Source organism: Trachypithecus francoisi, unplaced genomic scaffold (genome assembly GCF_009764315.1).
Source record: "Trachypithecus francoisi isolate TF-2019V2 unplaced genomic scaffold, Tfra_2.0 Lachesis_group2, whole genome shotgun sequence".
Lineage (NCBI taxonomy): Eukaryota > Metazoa > Chordata > Mammalia > Primates > Cercopithecidae > Trachypithecus > Trachypithecus francoisi.
The window spans coordinates 138,937,871-138,960,496 of NW_022681465.1; the positions used below are offsets into that span (position 1 = coordinate 138,937,871).

General features: G+C 42.7%; 2 protein-coding genes across 3 annotated transcripts in view; both read right to left on the reverse strand.

The window, feature by feature from the left end:
* Positions 1-262: 262 nt before the first annotated feature.
* Positions 263-10,955, reverse strand: RBM22 (RNA binding motif protein 22). Its single transcript, XM_033180622.1, has 11 exons — positions 10,782-10,955; positions 10,293-10,346; positions 9,075-9,104; positions 8,334-8,466; positions 6,267-6,367; positions 6,009-6,181; positions 4,982-5,182; positions 3,545-3,709; positions 2,689-2,777; positions 2,365-2,496; positions 263-1,351 (listed from the first exon to the last, which is right to left on the reverse strand). Exons 1-11 carry the CDS (start codon positions 10,833-10,835, stop codon positions 1,221-1,223), a joined length of 1,263 nt encoding a protein of 420 aa, XP_033036513.1. The 5' UTR covers positions 10,836-10,955; the 3' UTR covers positions 263-1,220.
* A 9,448-nt stretch (positions 10,956-20,403) lies between these two features.
* DCTN4 (dynactin subunit 4) overlaps positions 20,404-22,626 on the reverse strand; it is a 45,756-nt gene continuing 43,533 nt past the window's right edge. The window contains exon 13 of one of the 2 annotated variants that reach the window (XM_033180623.1): positions 20,404-21,288. In XM_033180623.1, coding sequence (XP_033036514.1) covers positions 21,075-21,288 — 214 coding nt within the window. In that variant the 3' untranslated portion in view covers positions 20,404-21,074. The remainder of the gene's footprint in view (positions 21,289-22,626) is intronic. The other variant, XM_033180624.1, reaches the window with a different exon arrangement.

The following is a 22,626-nucleotide window of genomic DNA, read 5'->3' on the forward strand; positions in this document are numbered from 1 at the left end:
TTCAACCTCACAATCACCCTTTGAAGTAAGTACTAAAAAGGTCTGGGCCTTTTTAAATCATCATGGAATCTAACCCAGGAATAGGCTGAGTTAAAAGAATAATAAAATAAGTAAATCATCATGGAATGGATATAATCAAAAGTCTAAAGCAACATTTAAAAATTTTACGATATATAACTCATTTCTATTAAATAACTTCCACTGACCTTGAGTTCAGCTACCAAAGGATAAAGAGGAATCTAGAAATAAACCCATGACAACATTTCAAAAATTGACCCGTTTTAATTATTTAAAAACAAAAACACATCAAATTTCCTTTACCATCTACAGTTCAGTTATATCCAAACACTCTAAGACCAAACAGAAGCAGGGATGACAATGAGACACTGAAGACACACCAAGGTGAATGCTGACGACTATCAGAGTCCCAGCAGGAGGTCACAAGTCTTTCACTCACACGCTCCAACGCTTTTCATTTGTTAAAGAACGTGTTTTACAGGAAGTTCTTTACAGTAATTTCATGCCAGACACCAGGTTTCTTCAATGGTACACAGCTCCATTAAATTTGTTTCCATCCAGTTGACAGGAATAAAAAGGAATTTTTAGTTTTGTCTTTTTTTGGGCCGTAGAGACTTAAAATGGTCAGATTCCTTTAGGAATAAATGAGGAAAAGGAGAGGAAAGAAAAGATCTGGGCTGTGCTGGTGCTGGTTTCTACTCATCTTTCTGAGGGTGTGACTTCAAAAGAGTTAAATCACACTTAGGCCACTCGAATGATTAGTACTAGTTATCTTTTTTTTTAACAGGATGAAAAGGAAAATACTCAATGGACATAAAAATGGTCAAAGGTTTTTTTACCGCAGGTCAATTATTCCCCCGCCCAAAAAATATACAAAATGAACATATAATTGGGACGGTAACTCTGCTGGACATTCCAATTCACTCATCTGCTTGTCCCCCACACAGGTAAGGGGAACAGGCATTAGGCTTCATTAGTCGTGTTATAGCAGTAACCAGATGTGTTAACGGCAGCTTATTTACGGTCCATCGATCCTTTGAACATGTGTAGGAAAGCATGGCTGTCAGTCTCCGAATGCCCACATCTAAGCACATTCAGCTACCATGGAAACTACAAGGGAAGGACAAATATATTTATTCCAAGATTTACTGGGAGTTTTAAGTGCCCTTTCTTCCACAGAGCCTCAGAGTGGTGACAAGGTGCTAGGGGCTGCTGTGTTTCCCAGCGTGAGCTCCCATCCTCTGAGGGTCCTGAGAAGGATAGTGGATTGGTCCTGGAGCCCTCATGAAAGGAGGGGGTGGTCCCATTGGGTGAAACATGTGTGGCCCAAAACCTGCAGATACGAGAGAACAAATGTGTTAGGCTTGCAGTTTCCTTGATAACCTTTCAAACCTCTCAATCTTGCTAAGGTTAAAACCATCTACACATAAATCAAGGTTGACACGGGGCTTAAGCAAATGTCAGTTCATAAAACTTGCTTCCACCTGTTATTTCCTTGGTTTTAGAAACCTTTCCCCCCGAGTCCAAAAAACTCCACAGCACACAAGGTATCGCCTAGTACATCGTCTGAGTCTCTGCTACGTATCCAACATGCCAAATCCTACCAGACAGGATTCAGTCAGGATTTGGGAGATAAGGAAGAAATCAGGCTGATGGCAAGACTGTGTCATCATTAACCTTAATGCCTGACACCAGAATAGAGGGTGTTCAGAAACCAGATTCACTTCAGAGTATGGGCTCTCTGCCACAGGAGAACTGGCTACCTGTGATTTCCTTCCACAGTTAACACTGTGTAGAGCAGTGCTGTACAAAGTGCCAGTCTTCCACCTATTTCTGGCCACTGAAAAGACAGAGCTTGAGTCAGAATGTAAATTATATGACCAGGCACAGTTTAGTTCATCTGACAGTTTTTCGGTAACAAGACTTTCTCAATGAAGGAAGGGGTTCACTGATTTACCTTTTGGCACAAGCTCCTGATCTGGTGGCAGACAGATGATAAACACTTTGTAAAATGACACCCACTCACAGCCCACACTGAGCAATAGTGCTCTAGGGCATCCATTAGCATTCAGTTTAGAAAAGGGAACAAATTGGTGATAGATCTTTGTAATCTAATAATCTTACTCTGATGACACATATACTCGGATCTTTAGAAAACTGGCCCCTTTCTTCTCCTTGGCAGAGCAGGAGAAAAAAAAATATCAGAAATCCCAACAGATCAACTTTACTTATAGACTTCTACAGAGCAAACTTACAGGGTTTGGACGTGTTGAACGTGATGGTGACGTTTATGAGACAGAACTTTCACAAGGATTTCTCTGGGCTAAGAAGGAAGATGGAAGTTACCTGGGGGAGGAGGTGGAGCAATACCAGGGGGCGGTGGCAGAGCAATGTTCACCACAGCTGGAGGACCACTTGGGGGCAAGTTGAAGTAGTTGGCAGAGGCTTCTTCTTCTGCCGCAGGAGGAGGAGGAAGAGCTGGAGGAGAGAATATAGTCAACACATAGAGGGGAGAACAATTGTGCAACACTGTTTCTACCACCTTTACATTCTCAGAGGTCCTATTGGGAGAGCAGAGTGACAACACGAACAAGACCTGGGTCCTGTCTTCCAAAATAGGAACATCAGGGCAGACGGAGCTTCTGAAGTCAGCAGGAAGTCTGCACTCACCTCCTGGCAATCCTGGAACAGGTTCTAGTTTGATCCCAGAGTCTGTAGTTCCGTCTTTCTCTTTTTCTTTTCCTCTGGCTGCTTGGGATCTGGGAAACACACATGCATACAGTCGGCACTCTGGCCCACCGTATCTCACATGTCTGCTTCCTAAATTCCTCAGCCCAATGGAGTTCCTTCGCTCTACTTCCTCCTCAGCACACACTTTTCCCATAAATGCCACTGTGCACAGTGAACAAGAGCAAAGGTTTTGACACCAGAAAAGACCTGGGTTCAAAACCTGCTAGAACTATCATAAGGACCAGAAGAGGCAACACATACATGTTTAGCACTGTGCTTACCACATAGGGAGCTCTCCACAAAGGCAGATGCTGCTATTAGCCATCTCCTCCCTGGTTCCACGCTGGAGACGTGTTCCCCCTTTGAACTGAGTCTTTCACCCGTGTCTCTCTTATGCAATCATCACTTTTAAACTTAAAATAGCGATTCGTCCTTGTTTTATCTTCTCCATTTGACAATCACCCTCTAAGGGCAGAATCTAGGTCTAATTCATTTATAAACCCTGAAACTCACCTTTCATGCTCTGGCTATTATACTTGGCCTATAATAGCTAGTCACAAAAACATGAACCTTCCAAGGAGCAGATTATACAACAAACCCCTGAATACATTTCCAAAGCAGGGTTCTCCCAACATCCACAGGAATCAAGTATCAAAAAGAGAGTGACCTTTGAAAGATCTCTTTAAAGATCCTGTTCATTTAAGACTGTTAACCAATAGCCTACTAGTCTCCAGACAATGACATAGTTTCTTAAAAATCTGAGCAAAATGTCACTTAAAAATAGTTTAATTCTCACCTTCCCCACTTCACATTCAGTCTGCGGCCATTTACAATCAACTTATTAAAGGACTTCTCAGCAGCCACTTCTGCAGCTTGCCTTGTGGCAAACTGGATGAAAGCACACTGCTGTCTCTGCACAACAGTGATCGTCCGGATCTCTCCAAACTGGTAGAAATGATTTCTGAAGGGACACAGGCAGAAAAACAATGAAAATGGGAGGGAACAAAGATGTTCCCAAGAGACTGAAAACGGATTGTTAACTTTCAGTGACACACTACTAGGCAGGTGGGCCCCAAGGTTATCTACCTAACTACCCTCAGGTCTTCCCCCCTATATCTTGTCCTAATGTGGGTGCTGCTTACTGAGAGAAGGAAAGAGAAATAATGAGTAAATAAAGGTTCTCAAACATCTCAGGGTTTTTTCCCATGGGGGAAAGGGGGTTCTAATAGGTTCCTTACAGACCCTAAATCCTAGATAAGGGGTTGGCAAACTACAGCTCTCAAAGCCCATGAGCCAAGAGTGTTTAAAATAAGAATATGTGACAGAGACTGCATGTGGCCCACAATGCCTAAAATATTCACTATCCAGCCTCTTACAGCAAAAGTCTGCCAACCCCTGGGGGTTGTCTAGCTCACTTAGATAGGGTTTAACAGAGACAGGCTACCAAGGGCAGGTTATAAACTTACAGGAGTTTCTTCTCCACTTTATCTCTTTGGAAGAGGTAATTTCCATTACTATCTGCCCAGATGTCTCATCTAGCCAAGCATAATACAAGCCAAAAATAATACAAATTTATCAAATGCCAGTCTCTTTAAAAAGCCAACAATTTAAACCATAAGAGTTTTATCATCACAAAGCTCTCCCTCCTCTACATAATTAATCATACTTAGATGCGTGCCATCCTTTAAAACCTGGCTGTTAGGTCAAATAGAATTCTGTGTCATTATTACCATATTGCCAGGATGGATAAGCACTCTTTGTGCTTTGGTTTTGAGATAGGGTCTCACTCTGTTGCTTAAGCTAGAGTGCAGTGGTGCAATCACAGCTCACTGCAGCCTTGATCTCCCAAGCTCAAGCGATCCTCCTGCCTCAGCCTCCCAAACAACTGGGACTACAGGCACATGCCACCACACCCAGCTAATTTTTTTGATTTCTTAGTAGGGATCGGGTCTCACTATGTTGCTCAGGTTGGTCTCAAACTCCTCAGCTCAAGAGATCCTCCCAAAGTGTTGAGATTACAGGCATGAGGCACTGTGCCCAGCCAGATAAGCACATTATTACTGTGGCACCATAAAGGACAATTTTACAAAAATTCCAGTCAGCATGATACTAACAGTACAGAGACTAAAGAAAAATGGATTTTGTACAGAATGATCATGCTTGCAGTTTTTGCAAATAAATTATCCCAGGGCAGTTAAAAGCAAAAATAACTCTTTAACTTATACCCACAAACCTTAAATCTGTCTCAGTAATGGTATCACCTAGACCACCAACATATAGTGTGGTGATAGTTTTATCCTCTGGTGGGTCCAGCCGAGGCATTGTTGAAGCCCGCTTTAGAAGCTTGTCAGCTACAGGATCATTGATTCCGTAATATCGATCTTTAATATTCTGATCAGCAAGGGGGTCATCTGGATCTGTAGGCTTCTCATGTCTATGATTCAAGAAAAAAACAGGGCATAAAGGTGAAACAAAGGTGAAAAAATGGTATCTTCCAAGAGTAGCTACATATTAAAGTCCTAGATACATATTCTGAAGTGCCTTTTGAACTAGAAACTATGGTTTCTACCAAAATACAATTACCAAAATAGACCTAATACCAAGAGATTTACTGTAGGAGAAAAGGAATTCCTAGCCTCCTAAAAGCCATCAGGCCATCTAGGATGCCAAACTTTCCTTATAAATAAAAACTCTTGACATGATCCGCCCCCTCCTGCCCCCCAGAAAGGGACACATGATTACCCCTCTCTAGGTCAATGATTCTTAACACATTTGGGGTGTGTATTCCACTGAGAATCTGATTAAAGCTATGGATCTAGCTCCAGAGAAAGCACATATATTATTTTTTAGGGGGTAGGGTTAACTAATCCCAAATTAAGAACTCCTAATACAGATGCTTGGCAGTCTTAACCAAAAAATATACACCCTTTAGTAGTCTGACCTTACTTTGACTTCAACTATATACATTGAGAGTCAAGTATTTAAATCATGGCAGTGAAGATGTACTTCTCAGGTAGAGACGTTTAGGGTCAGCCTTTATATTGTATGGCATAGCAATTTAGTTTCCAAGGCTCGATTGTAAGTAAAAACTACAATTTATTCATGCTCTTCTAAATTTCATAGTTCTAAGACATCAGATACACCACATTAGTTGTATGACCTTTAGATTTTAAAGCAGAAACAGTTTAAGCTAGCACCTCCCATTTCTTAGATGAGAAATCATCTGAAAGCAAATACTGAAAATGAGGCTCAGCTCTTGCCTGTATGGACATTCCTCTCCTCTCTTACACTCTCCTTTCACCCAGAAGGAGCAAATGTGGGGTCGGTTCCTTTTGTAGTAGGGTGTGGTCCGGGCCAGTTTGAGCAGCATGTCACTGGTAGATGTGGCTTTCCCCAGCATGCCAACTGGCCGTGTTCCATCAGAGTTAGAAATCTAAGTGAGGACGACAAATTCAAAAGATAAATTATACAGACTGTGTCAATTCATTAGGATTTTTGTCCAAAAAGTGGCAGCATACCTCTCTCTCCATATTCTGTGTATAGTACTCTTTGTTGACATCTGACTTTGGCATGTCATCTTTAAAAGACAATCCTGCGTCACGAACCTGGATGGGCAGGCCTGGTACAAAAAAAGAGGAAAGAGACCTCAGATGTATTTTAAAACATATCCATACTAACCACGCACACAGAATACATCACCTTTCCCTTCCCCTCCTTCCTATTTAGTACCAGAGATCTTACTATGTTTTTATGCAAACTCTTTAGCACCATCAGGTTACTTCTGCTACACAGCATGCTAAGAAATTGTCCAAATTCCTGAGCTGTCAGGAAATTTGATGAAATCAATGTTTTAGAATATCTTTTAGGCTGGGTGTGGTGGCTCAGGCCTGTAATACTAGCACTCTGGAAGGCTGGGGCTGATGAACAGCTTGAGTCCAGGAATTCAAGACCAGTCTGGTCAACATAGTGAAGCCCCATTTCTACAAAAAACACAAAAATTAGCTGGGTGTGGTGGTGTGCACCTGTAGTCCTAGCTACTCAGGAGGCTGAGGTGGATCACCTGAGCTTGGAAAGGTTAAGACTGCAGTGAGCTGTGATCATGCCACTGCACTCCAGCCTGGGCAACAGTGAGACCCTGTCTCAAAAACAAAAACAAAAAAATTATAAAAGAAAATTTTTAGATGAACAAACTGTGCCCATGGTCATATTCAACTTGTAAATTAGTAACGCACCTACTTTTTATTACAACATGATTTACTTAAAGTAAATGTATTTTTTTTTTTTTTTTTTTTTTGAGACGGAGTCTCGCTCTGTCGCCCAGGCTGGAGTGCAGTGGCCGGATCTCAGCTCACTGCAAGCTCCGCCTCCCGGGTTCACGCCATTCTCCTGCCTCAGCCTCCGGAGTAGCTGGGACTACAGGCGCCCGCCACCTCGCCCGGCTAGCTTTTTGTATTTTTTTAGTAGAGACGGGGTTTCACCGTGTTAGCCAGGATGGTCTCGATCTCCTGACCTCGTGATCCGCCCGCCTCGGCCTCCCAAAGTACTGGGATTACAGGCTTGAGCCACCGTGCCCAGCCACAACAACATGATTTACTTAAAGTAAATGTAAAAGTGGTTTCTTTGGTTAGTCCTACAGATCCTCTGGATAGTCACAGTCATGTAAGGGTCACTGTACTCCAGGACCAGACACCTCCTTAACAAACATATAAATAATATTACATAAAATGTGGCCAGAACTCTGACTAGAAGAGTAATTCTAATGAACTTAACATACATAAACTCATATTTTTCCCTTTCCTTTAATAGTAGAAACTCTTGTTGAAAAATTATCTTTCTGAAAAACAGTCACCTACTGTTAAAAAAAAAAAAAAAAACATTACTCCCAAAAGCAGTTACTCTGAAACAGTAGCAATGTATCAGTTCTCACAATACACCTGAGACAAAAGTCTAAAGCACAATTAGGCTGGCTGTGGTGGCTCTGGGAGGCCAAGGTGGGAGGACCGCCTGAGGCCAGGAGTTCAAAACCAGCCTGGGCAAAACAGTGACACACACACACACACCACACACACACACACACGTGCACTGGGTGTGGTGGTATACCAGGAGGCAGAGGCAAGAGGATCCCGTGAGCCCAGCAGTTCAAAGTTGCAGTGAGCTGTGATCACACCACTGTACTCTAGCCTGGGTGACAAAGTGAGACCCCAACTCAAAAAATAAAATAAAATAAAGCACAATTGCCCTGTGAGCTTCTGGATGACATGGTGGAAAAAAGCTCTGGATCAAGAAAGAAGCCTAAGGCAAATAAATTATCTGTCATAGGATCAATGCCTTTTACCTCACTTGGGCTACAGAGATGAAGGTTTAGGCCACTTTTGATTAATTCCCAACTTTTCCTTAAGTTCCTACTATTGTTCAGGACTCTAGAATAGCCTAATTATGGTTCTTTTCCTGGGAAAAGCAGACCACAGCAGACATTCCAAGGTGAAATCAGAACCAGAGCTACGGTGAGAAGTGGGAGACAAAAGACCGGCTTGTAGTTTTAGGCACCTGCACACTTTCAGATCTATTGGACAGGTCAAGCATACCATACTCTAGGTCTAAAAGGCAGGTCTGACAGACATTCTTCAATTTACTGCAGGTTTGGCACACTTCAGTCTTCTTGAAACGCATGCGGACTCCAGGGCACCAGCGAAACACTGTGAATGGCCTGGCACAGATCTGGAACACAAAACAAGAGCCACAGAATGTTAATCGTCCTGATCTGGGCAATCTGGAAATCTGATAACAATGGGGCATTCAAGAAAAGATCCCTGAATGGAGGGTTTAGAAGAGACCTTAGCAACCATCTAGTTGATTTGATGTTTCAATACAATTTTCAGCATCCTTCTCCAGCAAAAATTCAGAGTACAGAAATGAAATAGCCAAAAGGTCAAAGTTCTTCCCATCCTAGAGGTAAGCACCAATAATAATCTGAACCTTAATTTTTTTTAGGGGGAGTGGGGAGTGTCATACAATTTTTTGAGAATCTTCTGACAGGGATGACTTTCCTCCTCAGCTAAAATGCTTGTGTGGACAGTCATATACCTCCTGGTATACAAACTCCTTCAATGCCCATCCACTGACATTAGAATCTCTACATCAGAGGGTTCATTTTCTTATCTCCCACATAAATAGTTGCCAGCCAATGAATATATCAGTAATACATAAAAAGTTGTATGGCACTGATTTTTACTGGAAGACCTCAAAACTTAGTAAGCTGAAGGCTAATTTAGTAGAGAAAAAGAAAAATGAAACACAAATCATTACTCTTTAACAGACATACTTACTTTGCATTCCTTCCCATACTTTTCTTTGGTCTACAATAGAAAAAAAATAGAAAAGAACTGGAGTTACAGAAAGAAAAAAGCCAGGTGTCTACTATTTCCTTAAACATAACCCAAGAAATGTGTCTGGAAATCCCTGGCTTCCTAGAGAGAGAGAGAAAAACAACAACAACAACAACAACAAAAACCAAAACCCAAACTTTTTTGGGAAGAGGGTAGGGAACATACTATAACAACATATTGTAAGTTATAACATCTCAAGAAATATGGATCTGGGCCAAGTGGCAGTGGCTCACGCCTGTAATCCCAACACTTTGAGAGGCCAAGGTGGAAGGATCGCTTGAGCCCAGGAGTTCCAGACCAGCCTGGGCAACATAGCAAGACGCTATCTCTACAGAAAAAAGAAAAAAACTAGAGTCTATGCATCTAATACTAGGTAACTGAGTGTCTTTCCACAGCCACAACTCTTAGGTTCATTTTTGGCTCCCAAGTTCACTCCCAAGAACTAACATTCCTAATGGTTTCCACAATCCCTAAATCAGAGAGGATACAGCTATGGCCCGCTCACTTTACAAAGTTTAGTCAAAAGGTAGCTACTGTAGACTTGCCCTGTGCCAATGCCCGGAATATAGTAAATGTTCTGTTTAAACAGAACTATTCAAACATCTTGAACCATTCAAACATCTTGAACATACTAACATATCAACATCTCTACGACTACACAGTAATACAGCCCTAACCTAATTATTGTTAACTGGTTCTAATTTTACCCTTGTTTATAAGAAAGAGGGAATGCTTAAAGAGATAAAGTGCACTGGCCAAAAGGCATTTGACCAGCAGTCAGGAAACCTAGTTTTTAGTTCTGGTTCTCCTCCTATCATGCTGACATTCCTAGAGCCAGAATATCTGAACTTAAATCCCAGCTCCATTCACTACTATTGTATGAAAAGACACAAACGCTCTCACCTTCTGGTAAGCAGACCTATTTCCTAGATAAATGCTCAACAAATACTAGCTATCATGATTACCCCTACATTACAGGAGTATTACCAGATTCCTAAGTAAGAGAATACACATGACAGTTCTTTGCAAGTCGTCCAGCACCTTGGGTTAGTAAAAGAGCATCATTTTTTCTCCTTGTCTAAGAGAAACACTTCACAGTGTGCAAGTACCACAACACTGACAGGACATGAATAACTCGTTTCACACGCGATCACTCACCATTCGGATATATGGGTTTTCTCCAAGGCATGTCTGGCACAGAATGGGGAAGTCCTGGTGAAAATGGGAAATCTGGTTGAGGACCACCTTCCGAAGACCCTGACACCTCAGTGACACTTGGGGCGGCGAGGGGGCGGAAAGCCAGGGTGGGGAACAAGGTACGGCAGGAACCCGAAGTCCATCACGACCCGATCGCGGGAGGGGGCGCTGTCTGCACTTCCGGCAGGCGGCGGGAGAAAAGAAAACCAGCTCGAATAGGCTGGAGGGGGCAGGGATGGAAAGGGCGCTGGTCCCAGTACCCTGGCTAAGCCCCCGCCCTTCAAGCCCGCAAGAGGATCGCCCTCCGGCCTCCTGCTCCGGCCAGAGCTAGGCTACCGCGTTGGCTCCTCCCCGGAATTCCTTCGGCCGCACCGCAGACCCTGTCCTGCGAGCTTGCAAGGTACGCGGCTTCGCCTCCTCCTTCCATCCTCCTCCGGCAAGCACACTCACCGCATCCTCCCAGTTCTGCCTGTTGTAGGTGTTGGAACCCAGAGAGGTCGCCATCTTGAGAGAGTCCGGAGGCAGCTGTAGCTTCCGAATTGGGAGAGAGGACCGCCACAATCCCGTCAAGCCCCGAGGCTAGCGCCGGGCTAGTCGGCGTCTTAATTACGCGTCCAGTGCCTCTTCCGGGGCGGAGCCTTTGCGTCATGACGTCGCCCGCTCTTGGAATTTCTAAGCTTAAGAATCGGGGTGCTGGTGTGTTGTACCTGGATGTTTCCTTCGAGTTTTTGCCGGCTTGGAAAGAAGGGCTACAGGTGCAGTTGATTTATTTAAAAATTGGGCGAAAGAATAAAGTAAGACGTAATACATAAGAGGCTGGGATTAAAACAGCGTTCGCTACCATTGAGGCGCTTATTATGCCAAATGCTGGGCGAACGTCTTGCGGTTCCAGTGTCTCATTTATTCTCGTAACCTCTCTGTAGGGCTGCCAGATTCTTATTCTCTCTCTCTCTCTCTCTCCCTCTCTCTCTCTCTCATTACAGAACGTCTAAAGTTGAATTTCAGATTAACCGCGAATCTCTTTTTAATTATAAATATATTTGGTACTTACTTGTACTAAAGTAGGATTCGTGGTTGATCTGAAATTCACATCACTTAACCAATCTTCTTGTATTTTATCTGGTAACTCTACCCTGTAGGCAGGTATGATGATCCCTCTTTTATAGAAAAGAAAACAGGTTTAGAGAGATTAACCTAATCTCTCCTGATTTAGCGCCTAGTTGTGGACCTAAAAAGTGGTGAAGCCACAAATTCAAAGACATTAGTACTGTTTCATTTCCAGCTTCTGAAATGACAAGGATCTTATGAATAAACATATGCATTATTTGATTTTTGGAATAACTCGTAACCACTCCACCAATATTTTATGAGTTTCAAGCCATTCTGGTACCACTTTCATACTTAACGGGTCATCAAACTACCTAACATATTTATTCAAATCACCTCAGGAAAAAAAAGTTGATTTAAAGTATAACTTCACATAAAGTTTTATCCTTTTTAGTTTTGAATTTTTTACATACATTCACTACAGTCAAATATGGAATTGTCTATCATCCCAAGTTCCCTTGTTTCTGTAGTTAATCCACTTATCCCCATACTCAAACCATGGCAATCACTAATTTGTGTTCTGTCGCTAGTTTTGCCTTTTCCAGAATGTCATATACATGGAATCCTACATAGCCTTTTGGATCTGATTTTTTTCACTTAGTATTTTGTAGTTGAGATTTCATCCATATTGTTACATGTATCAGTAATTTCTTCTTTTGTATGACTGAGTAGAATTCCATTGTATGGATGTATCATATAATTCACTTGTCAGTTGCTGGACATTTGGGTTCCCGGATTTTAGTGAATATAAATAAAACCATTATAAACGTTGACATACAGATCGTTGTATGGATATCGGTTTTCATTTTGCTTGTGTAAATACCTTAGAGTGAGATTATTTGCTCATATGGTAAGTATGTCTTTGCCTTTATAAGAAAGTCCTTGGGTTTATCTGAGCTTCTTGGATCTGTGATTTGTTGTCTTTTATTATATTTGGAAAATTCTCAAGTATCATCTCTTCAGACAGTCTTCTGCCTGGTTTCTACATCTGTGACTCTAATTTCACGTGTCTCGTGAGGAGTGCAAGGTCAGAAATAACAGAGTCCACATACATTTGTGTTTTTCCACAATGTCAGACTTTTATTGATGCTATTTCAATCAAAAAAGCCACGAACTACGTTGAGTTTCCAAGAAAGCAATTCTCCTTAGTACTTCCCACTCACTGAGCACTCAGAGCCTTGGACACACAGGCTCAAGGCACTCCTCAGGTCAATACATACTGCAAATCATGCATAATAGTATACTTAATTCCTCATATAAATATTACAGAGTGAATATTCCACAAACAAAATAACGTTTAACATTAAGAGAACAGGGATAGGAGCCCTTTCCCCTTTAAGTTTGGAGCTCTCAATCATCTCCTTGCCTCCCTTTTCCTTCTTTCCTCCCCCCGTTTTTTTTTTTAATCTTTGTGGGACATGACTTCTAGGAATGAGCCTTCCTCGCAACGTGGGACCTGAATTTCCTGGAATAAACCATCCTAGTGACAAGAAACCAGCTCAAAACACGAGGAAAAAGCAACCTGAGGCCAGGAACACATCCTTTTAAAATGCTTTCTCCAAAAGATTTTAAAGAAAAAAAGGGGGAAATGTGAAAGGAAATTAAATCTTGGGACCCCGTACTCATTAAGCCAAAGGGAAAAGTCAAGCTGGGAAGTGGGTCACGCAAACCTGCCTCTCGCTGTTGGTTCCTAAATAAGATGGGCTACAAGATGGAAAGCTACATGCCTCCCCCATATTTTGCCCACAAGGAAATTCCTAGTGAGGAATTTTACTTTCCTAGAAAGGAACAAAGAAAAGAGAAGAAAAAAATATAGAGAGAGACTAGGCCAGATTTATAGCAACAAAAGGAAAGCAAACCTGGAAGCTGGGTCAGGCTATATTACTGCCTCCTCAATTAAAGCAATTCTCTGGGCAGTCATTACCTTTTGGTTGCACATTGACTTATTTGCAAATACATACTATAACAACATTGTAAGCAGAAACAGGACAGAACATAAATTATTATTCCTCCTATTATAAGCAATAGCTTCTGCCACTAAATTCCCCAGGATCCAAACCAACCACTCAAGCAATGGATTAGTGAGGGTTTTGGATCTGGCAGTTGGTTATCTGGGTTTTTGTATCAGTCATAAGTCAGGTTATGTTCTTCGATTCACCTGGAATATACACACAACATTGTTTTTATGATGGCGCAGGTTCCCTTGTGCTGCTGTGAGTATACCTAAAGCCATATAGTTCTGCAGCACACCTTTCCTCATAAGCATGACCTCATTGCTTAGCAAAGAGGTACTCATGCAGCTACCATTTAGGGCCTTTGGGTGTAATTCGTTAAAGCCTCTGTATGCCATGTAACATCTTCAATACCTATTTGTGGTACAAAGATTGAAGCTAAGTGATCATACCACTGGAATACCGAACGTGTCCAGTGAGATTGTAAATGAAAAAGGTTTGCTGTTTCTGGAAGGGTCTGCATTACCAGGCAACGTATGCGGGAGGCATGTAGCTTTTCATCTTGTAGCTATCTTATTTAGGAACCAAAAGCAGGAGACAGGTTTGTGTGACCCAGTTCCCAGCTCAACTTTTCCCTTTGGCTTAATGAGTTTTGGGTCCCAAGATTTAATTTCCTTTCACAATATATATTGTCCATATTTTCTTTCTCTTTTGTTCGAGATGGGGGTCTCACTTTGTCACCCAGGCATGATCATAGCTCACTGTTACCTACAATTCCTGGGTTCAAGGGATCCGCCAGCCTTAGCCTCCCAAGTAGCTGGGACCATAGAAGCAGGCCACGGTGCCCAGCTAATTTGTAACTTTTTTGTAGAGACAGGGTCTCGCCATGTTGCCCAAGCTGGTCTCGGGCAACTCCTGGGCTCAAGTGATTCTCCAGCCTTGGCCTCCCAAAGTGCTGAGATCACAAGTGTGAGCCATGGCACCTGGCTCCATATTTTCCAGTAGTTTTAACATTGTAGGGGCCAACAGAAAGTTCCCCTTTCCCCTCTTAAGATTCACTGAAAATTAACTAGCAAAAGACAGATTAATAGGAGAAAAGGCATACAAATTTATTTGATCATAGTTTTACGTGACACAGGAGCCTTCAGAATGAAGACCTAAATGGGAAATTGTCCATTTATATGCTTAGGTTCAACAAAGTATGGACAGTTATGTAGAAATAGGATTGGACAAAAACGGTACTGATTTAGTGCTAACAGACTGAGTGGGGAAACCCAGTGAGGCCTGTCTGTCTAGATTCTTGGTCTCTCTCGGCAGCGTTCCTTCCTTCTGGGTATGGGCAGGACCCTCTTTGGAATGGGCGTCTTATGACCTACAATCTAAAACAAGGTAGCTCAGATAATTTCTTTAGAGCCAGTTTTTACACAGAAAAGCAAGGGGGAAGTTAGTTTTTTTTTTTTTTTTTTTTTTTTGAGGTGGAGTCTCGCTCTGTCACCCAGGCTGGAGTGCAATGGCGCCATCTCGGCTCACTGCAACCTCCGCCTCCCGGGTTCAAGCGATTCTCCTGCCTCAGCCTCCCGAGTAGCTGAGATTACAGGTGCACGCCACCACGCCTGGCTAATTTTTGTATTTTTAGTAGAGACAGGGTTTCACCATGTTGGTCAGGCTGGTCTTGAACTCCTGACTTTGTGATCCGCCTGCCTTTGCCTCCCAAAGTGCTGGGATTACAGGCGGGAGTCATCACCCAGCCTAGAGTAGTATTTTTACATTTTATGGCTGGCTTTGGGGAAAAGGTGTTCTCTCTATGACTCACCTTGAGGAAAAGGGATTCAGTGTCTGTGGCTAGGCTTGGGGAAGAATGAAGGGCCAGAGACAGGAAGGCAGAAGGTCAGAGAAACTTTTGCTTCTGAGGCTGCTTCAGAGCCTTAACTTGGGGTATCATTTTCTGAGCCCCAAAAACATGTTAAAGTCTCTGTCCATTAGTTCAAACATCTGGGTCATTTCCGTATACAGTCCTAAAGATTGCTTTGTGAGGAATGTGTTATTTTTGCTTTTTTGTGTGTCTCAATTCTTTATTGAATGCTAGTCATTGCTTACATATTTTCATTTTTTTTTCTTTTTTTGAGACAGGGTCTCACTCTCTCGCCCAGGCTGGAGTGCAGTGGTGCAGTCTCAGCTCACTGCAACCTCTGCCTCCTGGGTTCAAGCGATTCTCATGCTTCAGCCTCCTGAGTAGCTGGGACTACAGGCCTGCACCACTACACCTGGCTAATTTTTGTACTTTTAGTAGAGATGGGGTTTCACCACGTTGGTCAGGCTGGTCTTGAACTCTTGGCCTCAAGTGATCTGCCTGCCTTGGCCTCCCAACATGTTGGGATTACAGGCGTGAGCCACCGTACCCGGCCGAGTCATTGCTTATATAACAGAAGAGAATGAATGAGGTAAATCATATTAATGCTCGGTAATGGGCAAGTGTGTTCTGTTAGACCATCTGCATGGGGTTTGGTCAATCTGGTCAGGAATCGAGCTGGGCTTGGGTTTTTTTTTTTTTTTGAGACGGAGTTTTGTTTTTGTTACCCACACTGGAGTGCAATGGTGCGATCTTGGCTCAACGCAACCTCCACCTCCCGGGTTCAAGTGATTCTCCTGCCTCAGCCTTCTGAGTAGCTGGGATTACAGGAATGTGCCACCACACCTGACTAATTTTGTATTTTTAGTAGAGATGGGGTTTCTCCATGTTGGTTAGGCTGGTCTCAAACTCCTGGCCTCAGGTGATCCGCCTGCCTCAGCCTCCCAAAGTGTTGGGATTATAGGCGTGAGCCACTGCACTTGGCCTGGGCGTGGGTTTTATTGCTATGGTTGCTTTCAGTGTACCACAGATTTCACCTACTCTAGCATTATTCTATATTGTAGGTTGGGGCTGAAGAACTCAAGTGTTCATGCTTCATCCTCAGCTTACAGCTGTCCTGCCTACCTGCACAGTGGTGGCTAACTTTCTAGGCCTTTGCCCATCCCCTAGAAATGGATGCTTGTTACCAGCCGCTTGGTAGGCTGGTAGTCCAGGAGAAGTAAAGGGGTTCTCTGTTGCTCTAATTCAATTCAGCCTCAGTCTTCAGCATGTGTTGGCCTTGGGAATACACTTTTTCTCAGCATTCTTGCCCCCCAAAACTGGGCAAGATCATTAAATGAGTGTAAAGAGGAAAGAAGTGTGAGAAATGAGATTTGGTATACTGCAAGGTTGGGAAGATGGGAAAGAACTAGCAAAGAATACAGAATAAAACTTTCTAGCAGGGTAGACAGAAAACTGTTACTGAACGAAACTGGGGTCTGCTCACCCAGTGCTGCAAAGTCACTGACATCAGGCTAGTAGCAAGAGAAAAGTGAGGCATTTTATTGCAGGGCACCATGCAAGGAGAATTGCACAGACCATGCTTAAGACCCGAACTCTCAGATGGCTTAAAGGTATGGGCTTTTAAAGGCAGAGAAAGAGAGAGGTTACAGGCAAAGTCATAAATCAATACATAGAGACTATATATTGGTTTGACCTAAAACGGTGGGACATCTCAAAGCTGGGATGGGGGGTGGGCTCAAAGGTCATAGGTGGATTCAAAGACTTTTTGATTTGTAATTGGTTGAGGCAGTAAAGCTGTCTGAACTTGGGATCCACAGAAAAAGAGTGTTAGCTCTGGCAGGTGGGCATGACTTCCTCCAGGCCCCTCAGGAAGCAACTCAGAACAATGAACAGTGGTCAGAGTTCAGTTCTCAGTTTCCCCTTATCTGAGGTTTAAATCTGTTTGGTGAGAGTCCAGGTTTCTGAAAAGTTGGGGACATATCTGATGTTACCCTTAGTTTCTACAGGGAACAAAACATCTTACTCTGACTTCCTTGGCTATTGTTTTCAGCTACTGTTACTTTCTTACTTATCAAGTTGCTCATTAACTTCTCCGGGCTAGCTAAGTGCCTAGAATCCCCTTGAAGGAACTCAACATTTTCTTTTATTTCCATGCGTGGAGGGGCCCACAAGCCTCCTAAGAGGGGGTCCCTGCTCTGCCTTAAAACCAGGAGTGTTGTGTTCTGGAAACCAAGTAAAGCCTTTCAAGAAGGGAGAGAGAAACTGTCAGATCTACTGAAAAACTGCATAGTTAAGGACTAAGAACTGACCCCGTATTTAAGTGTGGTGACTGCTGGTGACCTTGACAAGAGCAGTTTTGACCAAGTGGTGGCGGTGACAGTCTAACTGGAATGGGTTCAGGTGAGAATGACAGAACTGGAAGGTTGAATTAGCGTGTTTTTGTTTTTTTTAAAAAAAACTTTTACTTAAACAGAGACAAGGTCTCCATCTTGTCTCAAACTCTTGGCCTCAAATGATCCTCTTGCCTCGGCCTCCTAAAGCGCTGGGATTACAGGTGTGAGCGATCGTGCCCAGCCAGAGTTAGAGTTTTGCTGTAAAGGGAGTAGGGAAATGGAGTGGCAGCTGAAGAGGAGAGTGAGGCCAATTTCTTTTTTAAGATGAGAGAAATCACATGCTGATGGAAAAGGGAAGGGGAGAGCTGCCGATGCTGTCTGTGAATAGGTAAGAGGATGTGCTCGAGTGTTAAGAGGTGGGGCTGGGTTCAGACAGGAAGAGTATGAATAATTCAGCTAAGTAAGAGGAGGGAAGGAAGAGTTATGAAGGTACAGATGAAGGTGGATGAGTGGCCACTGGTGGAGGCAGACCACTGTGTATATTGCAAAGGATATCTTGAGAAGCAATGACCCAGGATAAAAACTGGTAGAGGTCTAAGCACATTTATATAATGGTTCTGCAAATATGTATATAAGAAGCTCAAAGCAACATCTACTTATATATTATGATGAACTAACCTGCTAAGAGACTTTAGATTACTTCATTTAAAGGAATGGAAGGAAGCATGCCCCACCAACTCTTTTAGCCAACTCTCTTAAGTCCACCTGTCTTTTGGCTCTGAGCCGTGCTACACAGTATATACATGAGAGCAAACGAAAGACACGCTCAAGCTTTGTCTGCTTTATTTCACTACATTAAGTTAAGCAATAAGGCAAAACAGTAACCTGTCATTCATAAAGATCAAGGAGTACCTCTCTGTCCCGAAAGGGACCAAAAAGGATGTTTCTTCACAAATATGCACGACACCTAGCTCATTATGCTGATAAGCATTTCAAACAAAAGAAAAGGTCAGTAGGTGAATCAAATAACAAATCCAAATTAACTTAGCCTAAGTTTCCAAAAGTATAGTTTCAAGTGCTAATGGCATCTAACTTGCCTGTGATGGTGCATACTGACTAGCATTAAAATGTTTGCACCTCATCTAATATAAAAAAGGCAACAAATACAATTCCTAATTCACCAGCTGCAGGTGTTGAACCATTTCTACGGACACACAGAATACTAGCTTGCACTAAAACCTACCTTGAGGAAACATTAAACCAGTGGCTCTATTATTCTGCAAGTTAGTTTGGCTTCTGAAGAAACAAGTTTACGATCGAAGTGTTTTGTGTTTCTGTATATGGGAATGATGCCACCCATACTTCAACATTATTATTTTTGGGAACAAATGCCAGCTGCCTGCCATAAACGCATGACGTGTGTGTAGTCTATGCAAACGTGTAAACATAGGAAGTATTCGCTACTCTGATGTCCATTTCCTCCACTGGCAAATATGGAGCAGTGATTTCACAGTAGTCTCTTGCAGGTGGTGAAATAAAAATTTGAGACTCTGTGGGGTCATAAAAAAATGAAACTTTTCCTATAGTCTGCAAATTTGTAATTACCCATCTCCCTGCTCCAACTCCTAAGAGGCTAAATTTTATTATTACCATCATGTTAGAAATGAGTATTTTCTTTCTCACACTGCATCACATATATTATTACTCTGTGGGACTGTTTCATAAAATTGGCTTGATCTTTGTACAATTAGTACAATTTAGTGCCTTTTAAAAGCTTCCTAAATATTTAAAACATTTTCAAGGGAAGCTTACAAGGACTATGTCCCATCTGTATTCTACATTATAATGTAACTTTAATTTTTTAAGACTTAAAACAAGACCAAGGTAAACAAAAAATCTGTATTTTCCTCAAGTCTCTTGGCCACTTACTAACAATACTTTTACAGAAACCACGGTGCAGCTGGTGGTCTACTTTGTCAAGTTTCATTTTAGAAAACACCATAGAAATTAAGGTTAGCAACCCAACTCCAGGATACCAAGTGAAAACAGCATGTCTGCTGTTAGGCCAGAACTGTGGGCTACTTGCTGAACTATTTTATGGTTTACAATCAAAATGGTCTTATTTGACTCACCATATGACAAAAGTCTTAAACTTAGTAAGGGGGAAAGTTCTTAATATCCAGTTTTGGATTCAAGAGATTATACTAGTTAATTTCCCCCTCAACTCACTGGAAAGAATGCTAGTTGAGAATATGCTAAAAATCTAACCTTTAAAATGTTTTCTGCATTCCAGAAATGAACCTGTCCACTCATGTTTTCTTTGGGTTCTTTTCCAGGTCCCAAACAGAACAACTTAACTGAGTTACAGAGGCAGAACAGGGAAGGGGTAGGGAGTAAGACAAATAAAGATTGTCCCCCTGTGGCAGCATTAATCCCTGGGTATTGTGGCAATATTGAAAACGAAAGGCCGGGCGTGGTGGCTCAAGCCTGTAATCCCAGCACTTTGGGAGGCCGAGACGGGTGGATCACGAGGTCAGGAGATCGAGACCATCCTGGCTAACACGGTGAAACCCCGTCTCTACTAAAAATACAAAAAACTAGCCGGGCGAGGTGGCGGGCGCCTGTAGTCCCAGCTACTCCGGAGGCTGAGGCAGGAGAATGGCGGAAACCCAGGAGGCGGAGCTTGCAGTGAGCTGAGATCCGGCCACTGCACTCCAGCCCGGGCGACAGAGCAAGACTCCGTCTCAAAAAAAAAAAAAAAAAAGAAAACGAATGGAATTTGCTACCCCCTTGACATGACATGTAATTGCTCGCTTCTCAAATTCTTCTTAAAAGATCCACATTTTATTGGGAAAAAGTGTCCCATATTCACTTAGAAAAAGGGGGCAAATGATAGTGCCTTAACAACTTCATAGGTTTTTCCAATCATCACAATACTAAAGATAATGTGACAATGCAATTTTTCGGTTATATGGAAATCTATGGCAAAATGGCAGCCATTATGGCAAGTGAAGGGATATGTTTTAGACTGTTAGATGAGATTTAATGGAATGCAGAAAGCAGTTGGTACATTGTGACCAATGTTGGATCATTAACAGCAGGTCCACCTTTGGGTTATTAAGTTTCATCTGTGACATTGTGATCCTTAGTGAGATCAGATCAAGAGACAGTACAGTCAGTTTCTCAGGTGGTAAATACAATGCCACTCCAAGGAACACCCATCCCCTTTCCTAGACAGAATTATGCTGCTGTTATTCAATGTGCAGGGCTCAGTGAGGGAGACACAGACTTACTGGTGTCAACAGAGGTGAGAGCAAGAGCAATAGCAGCTACCCTGTGTTCCCAATGTCTTGCCTATGCTCCCACTTTCTTAGCAATAGAATTCCGTAGTGCATGGGTACATCGTTATAAACAAGGCCTAATGAAGCAGCAGCTTCTGCATTTTAACGCAGGTTTATGGTGATACTGTCCTTTGGGATCTGCCCTCCAATGGAACCTTTTAAGGAAGAAGTGGGCCCAAGCTAAGTTCCACATGCTGGGTGAGCCAGATGACTTCTGTTCCCTGGTCACTTTCTTCAATGGGGCGAATGGGGGCTGCCAGGTTTTTAAAATCGTGCTTCATCTTGAAGCACACGGTCACTTCACCCTCCTCACGTTGTGGTGTAACTTTGATGAAAATACCCACTTTGTTGGCCTTTCTGAAAGCTATAATGCTATGGAAAGAAAAGAAAAAAAAAGCAAGTATTAGGTAGATAAAAAAATCAGCCAAACCACTAAGACTTACAGTAGAAGTTTTTCACCTTATTCTTTCCTTCAGCACACACAGAAGACCTATAAACACTTTGTTCTTAACCTACCAAGTTGTTTTTGTTTTTTTTTTTTTTTGAGACACAGTCTTGCTCTGTCACCCAGGCTGGAGTGCCATGGCTCCATCGTGGGTCACTGCAACCTGTTTCACAGGCTCAAGTAATTCTCCCATCTCAGCCTCCCGAGTAGCTGGGACTAAAGGCATGCACCACCACACCTGGCTAGCTTTATATATTAATATGTATTTTTGGTGGAGATGGGGTTTCGTCATGTTGCCCGGGCTGGTCTCGAACACCAGGGCTCAAGTGATCTGTTTGCCTTGGCTTCCCAAAGTGCTGGGATTACGGGCATGAGCCAACACGTCGGCCATATATTTTTCTATGAGCTTATCCTTTTCTGCTTTTCTAACCAATGCAGATGGTACACACTATTCCATAACTTGCTTGTTTTATTCTGTTTATCATAAACATCTTTTGATGCTGGTATATACAGATCATCTACATTCTATGTAATGGTTGCATAGTATTCAATTATGTGTTTACCATAATTGACACATACTGAGGTTGCTGCCAATTGTTCTCTATTATAAACAATGGTGCTGCAAACATCCCTTTACATTCACCTCTGTGCAAATGTAATATTTCTAAAGAACATATAGACTCATACCATGGAAAGTTATTTTTTTATTTTTTATTTTATATTTTTGAGACGGAGTCTCACTCTGTCACCCAGGCTGGAGTGCAGTGGCGTGATCTCAGCTCACTGCAACCTCCACCTCCTCGGTTCCAGCGATTCTCCTGCCTCAGCCTCCTGAGCAGCTGGGACCACAGGCGCCCACCACCATGCCTGCCTAATTTTTGTAATTTCAGTAGAGATGGGGTTTCACCATATTGGTCAGGCTGGTCTCAAACTCCTGACCTCAGGTGATCCACCCGCCTCGGCCTCCCAAAGTGCTGGTATCTCACAGGCGTGAGGCACCGCGCCTGGCCTTGTTTTTATATTTTAGAGACAAGGTTTTGCTCTGTCACCCAGGCTGGGGAGCAGTGGCACAATCATAGTTCATGATAGCCTTGGCCTCCGAAGCTCAAATGGTCCTTCTGCCTCGGCCTCCCCAAGTGCTGCGATTACAGGCATACGCCACCATGCCTGGCCATACTGTGGGAAGTTTTAGTAACTCAATGCTTTAAGGGAAATTTGGAACACCATAAATCAGGAGTGTTTTTGTAAATAACTTATGTAATTAG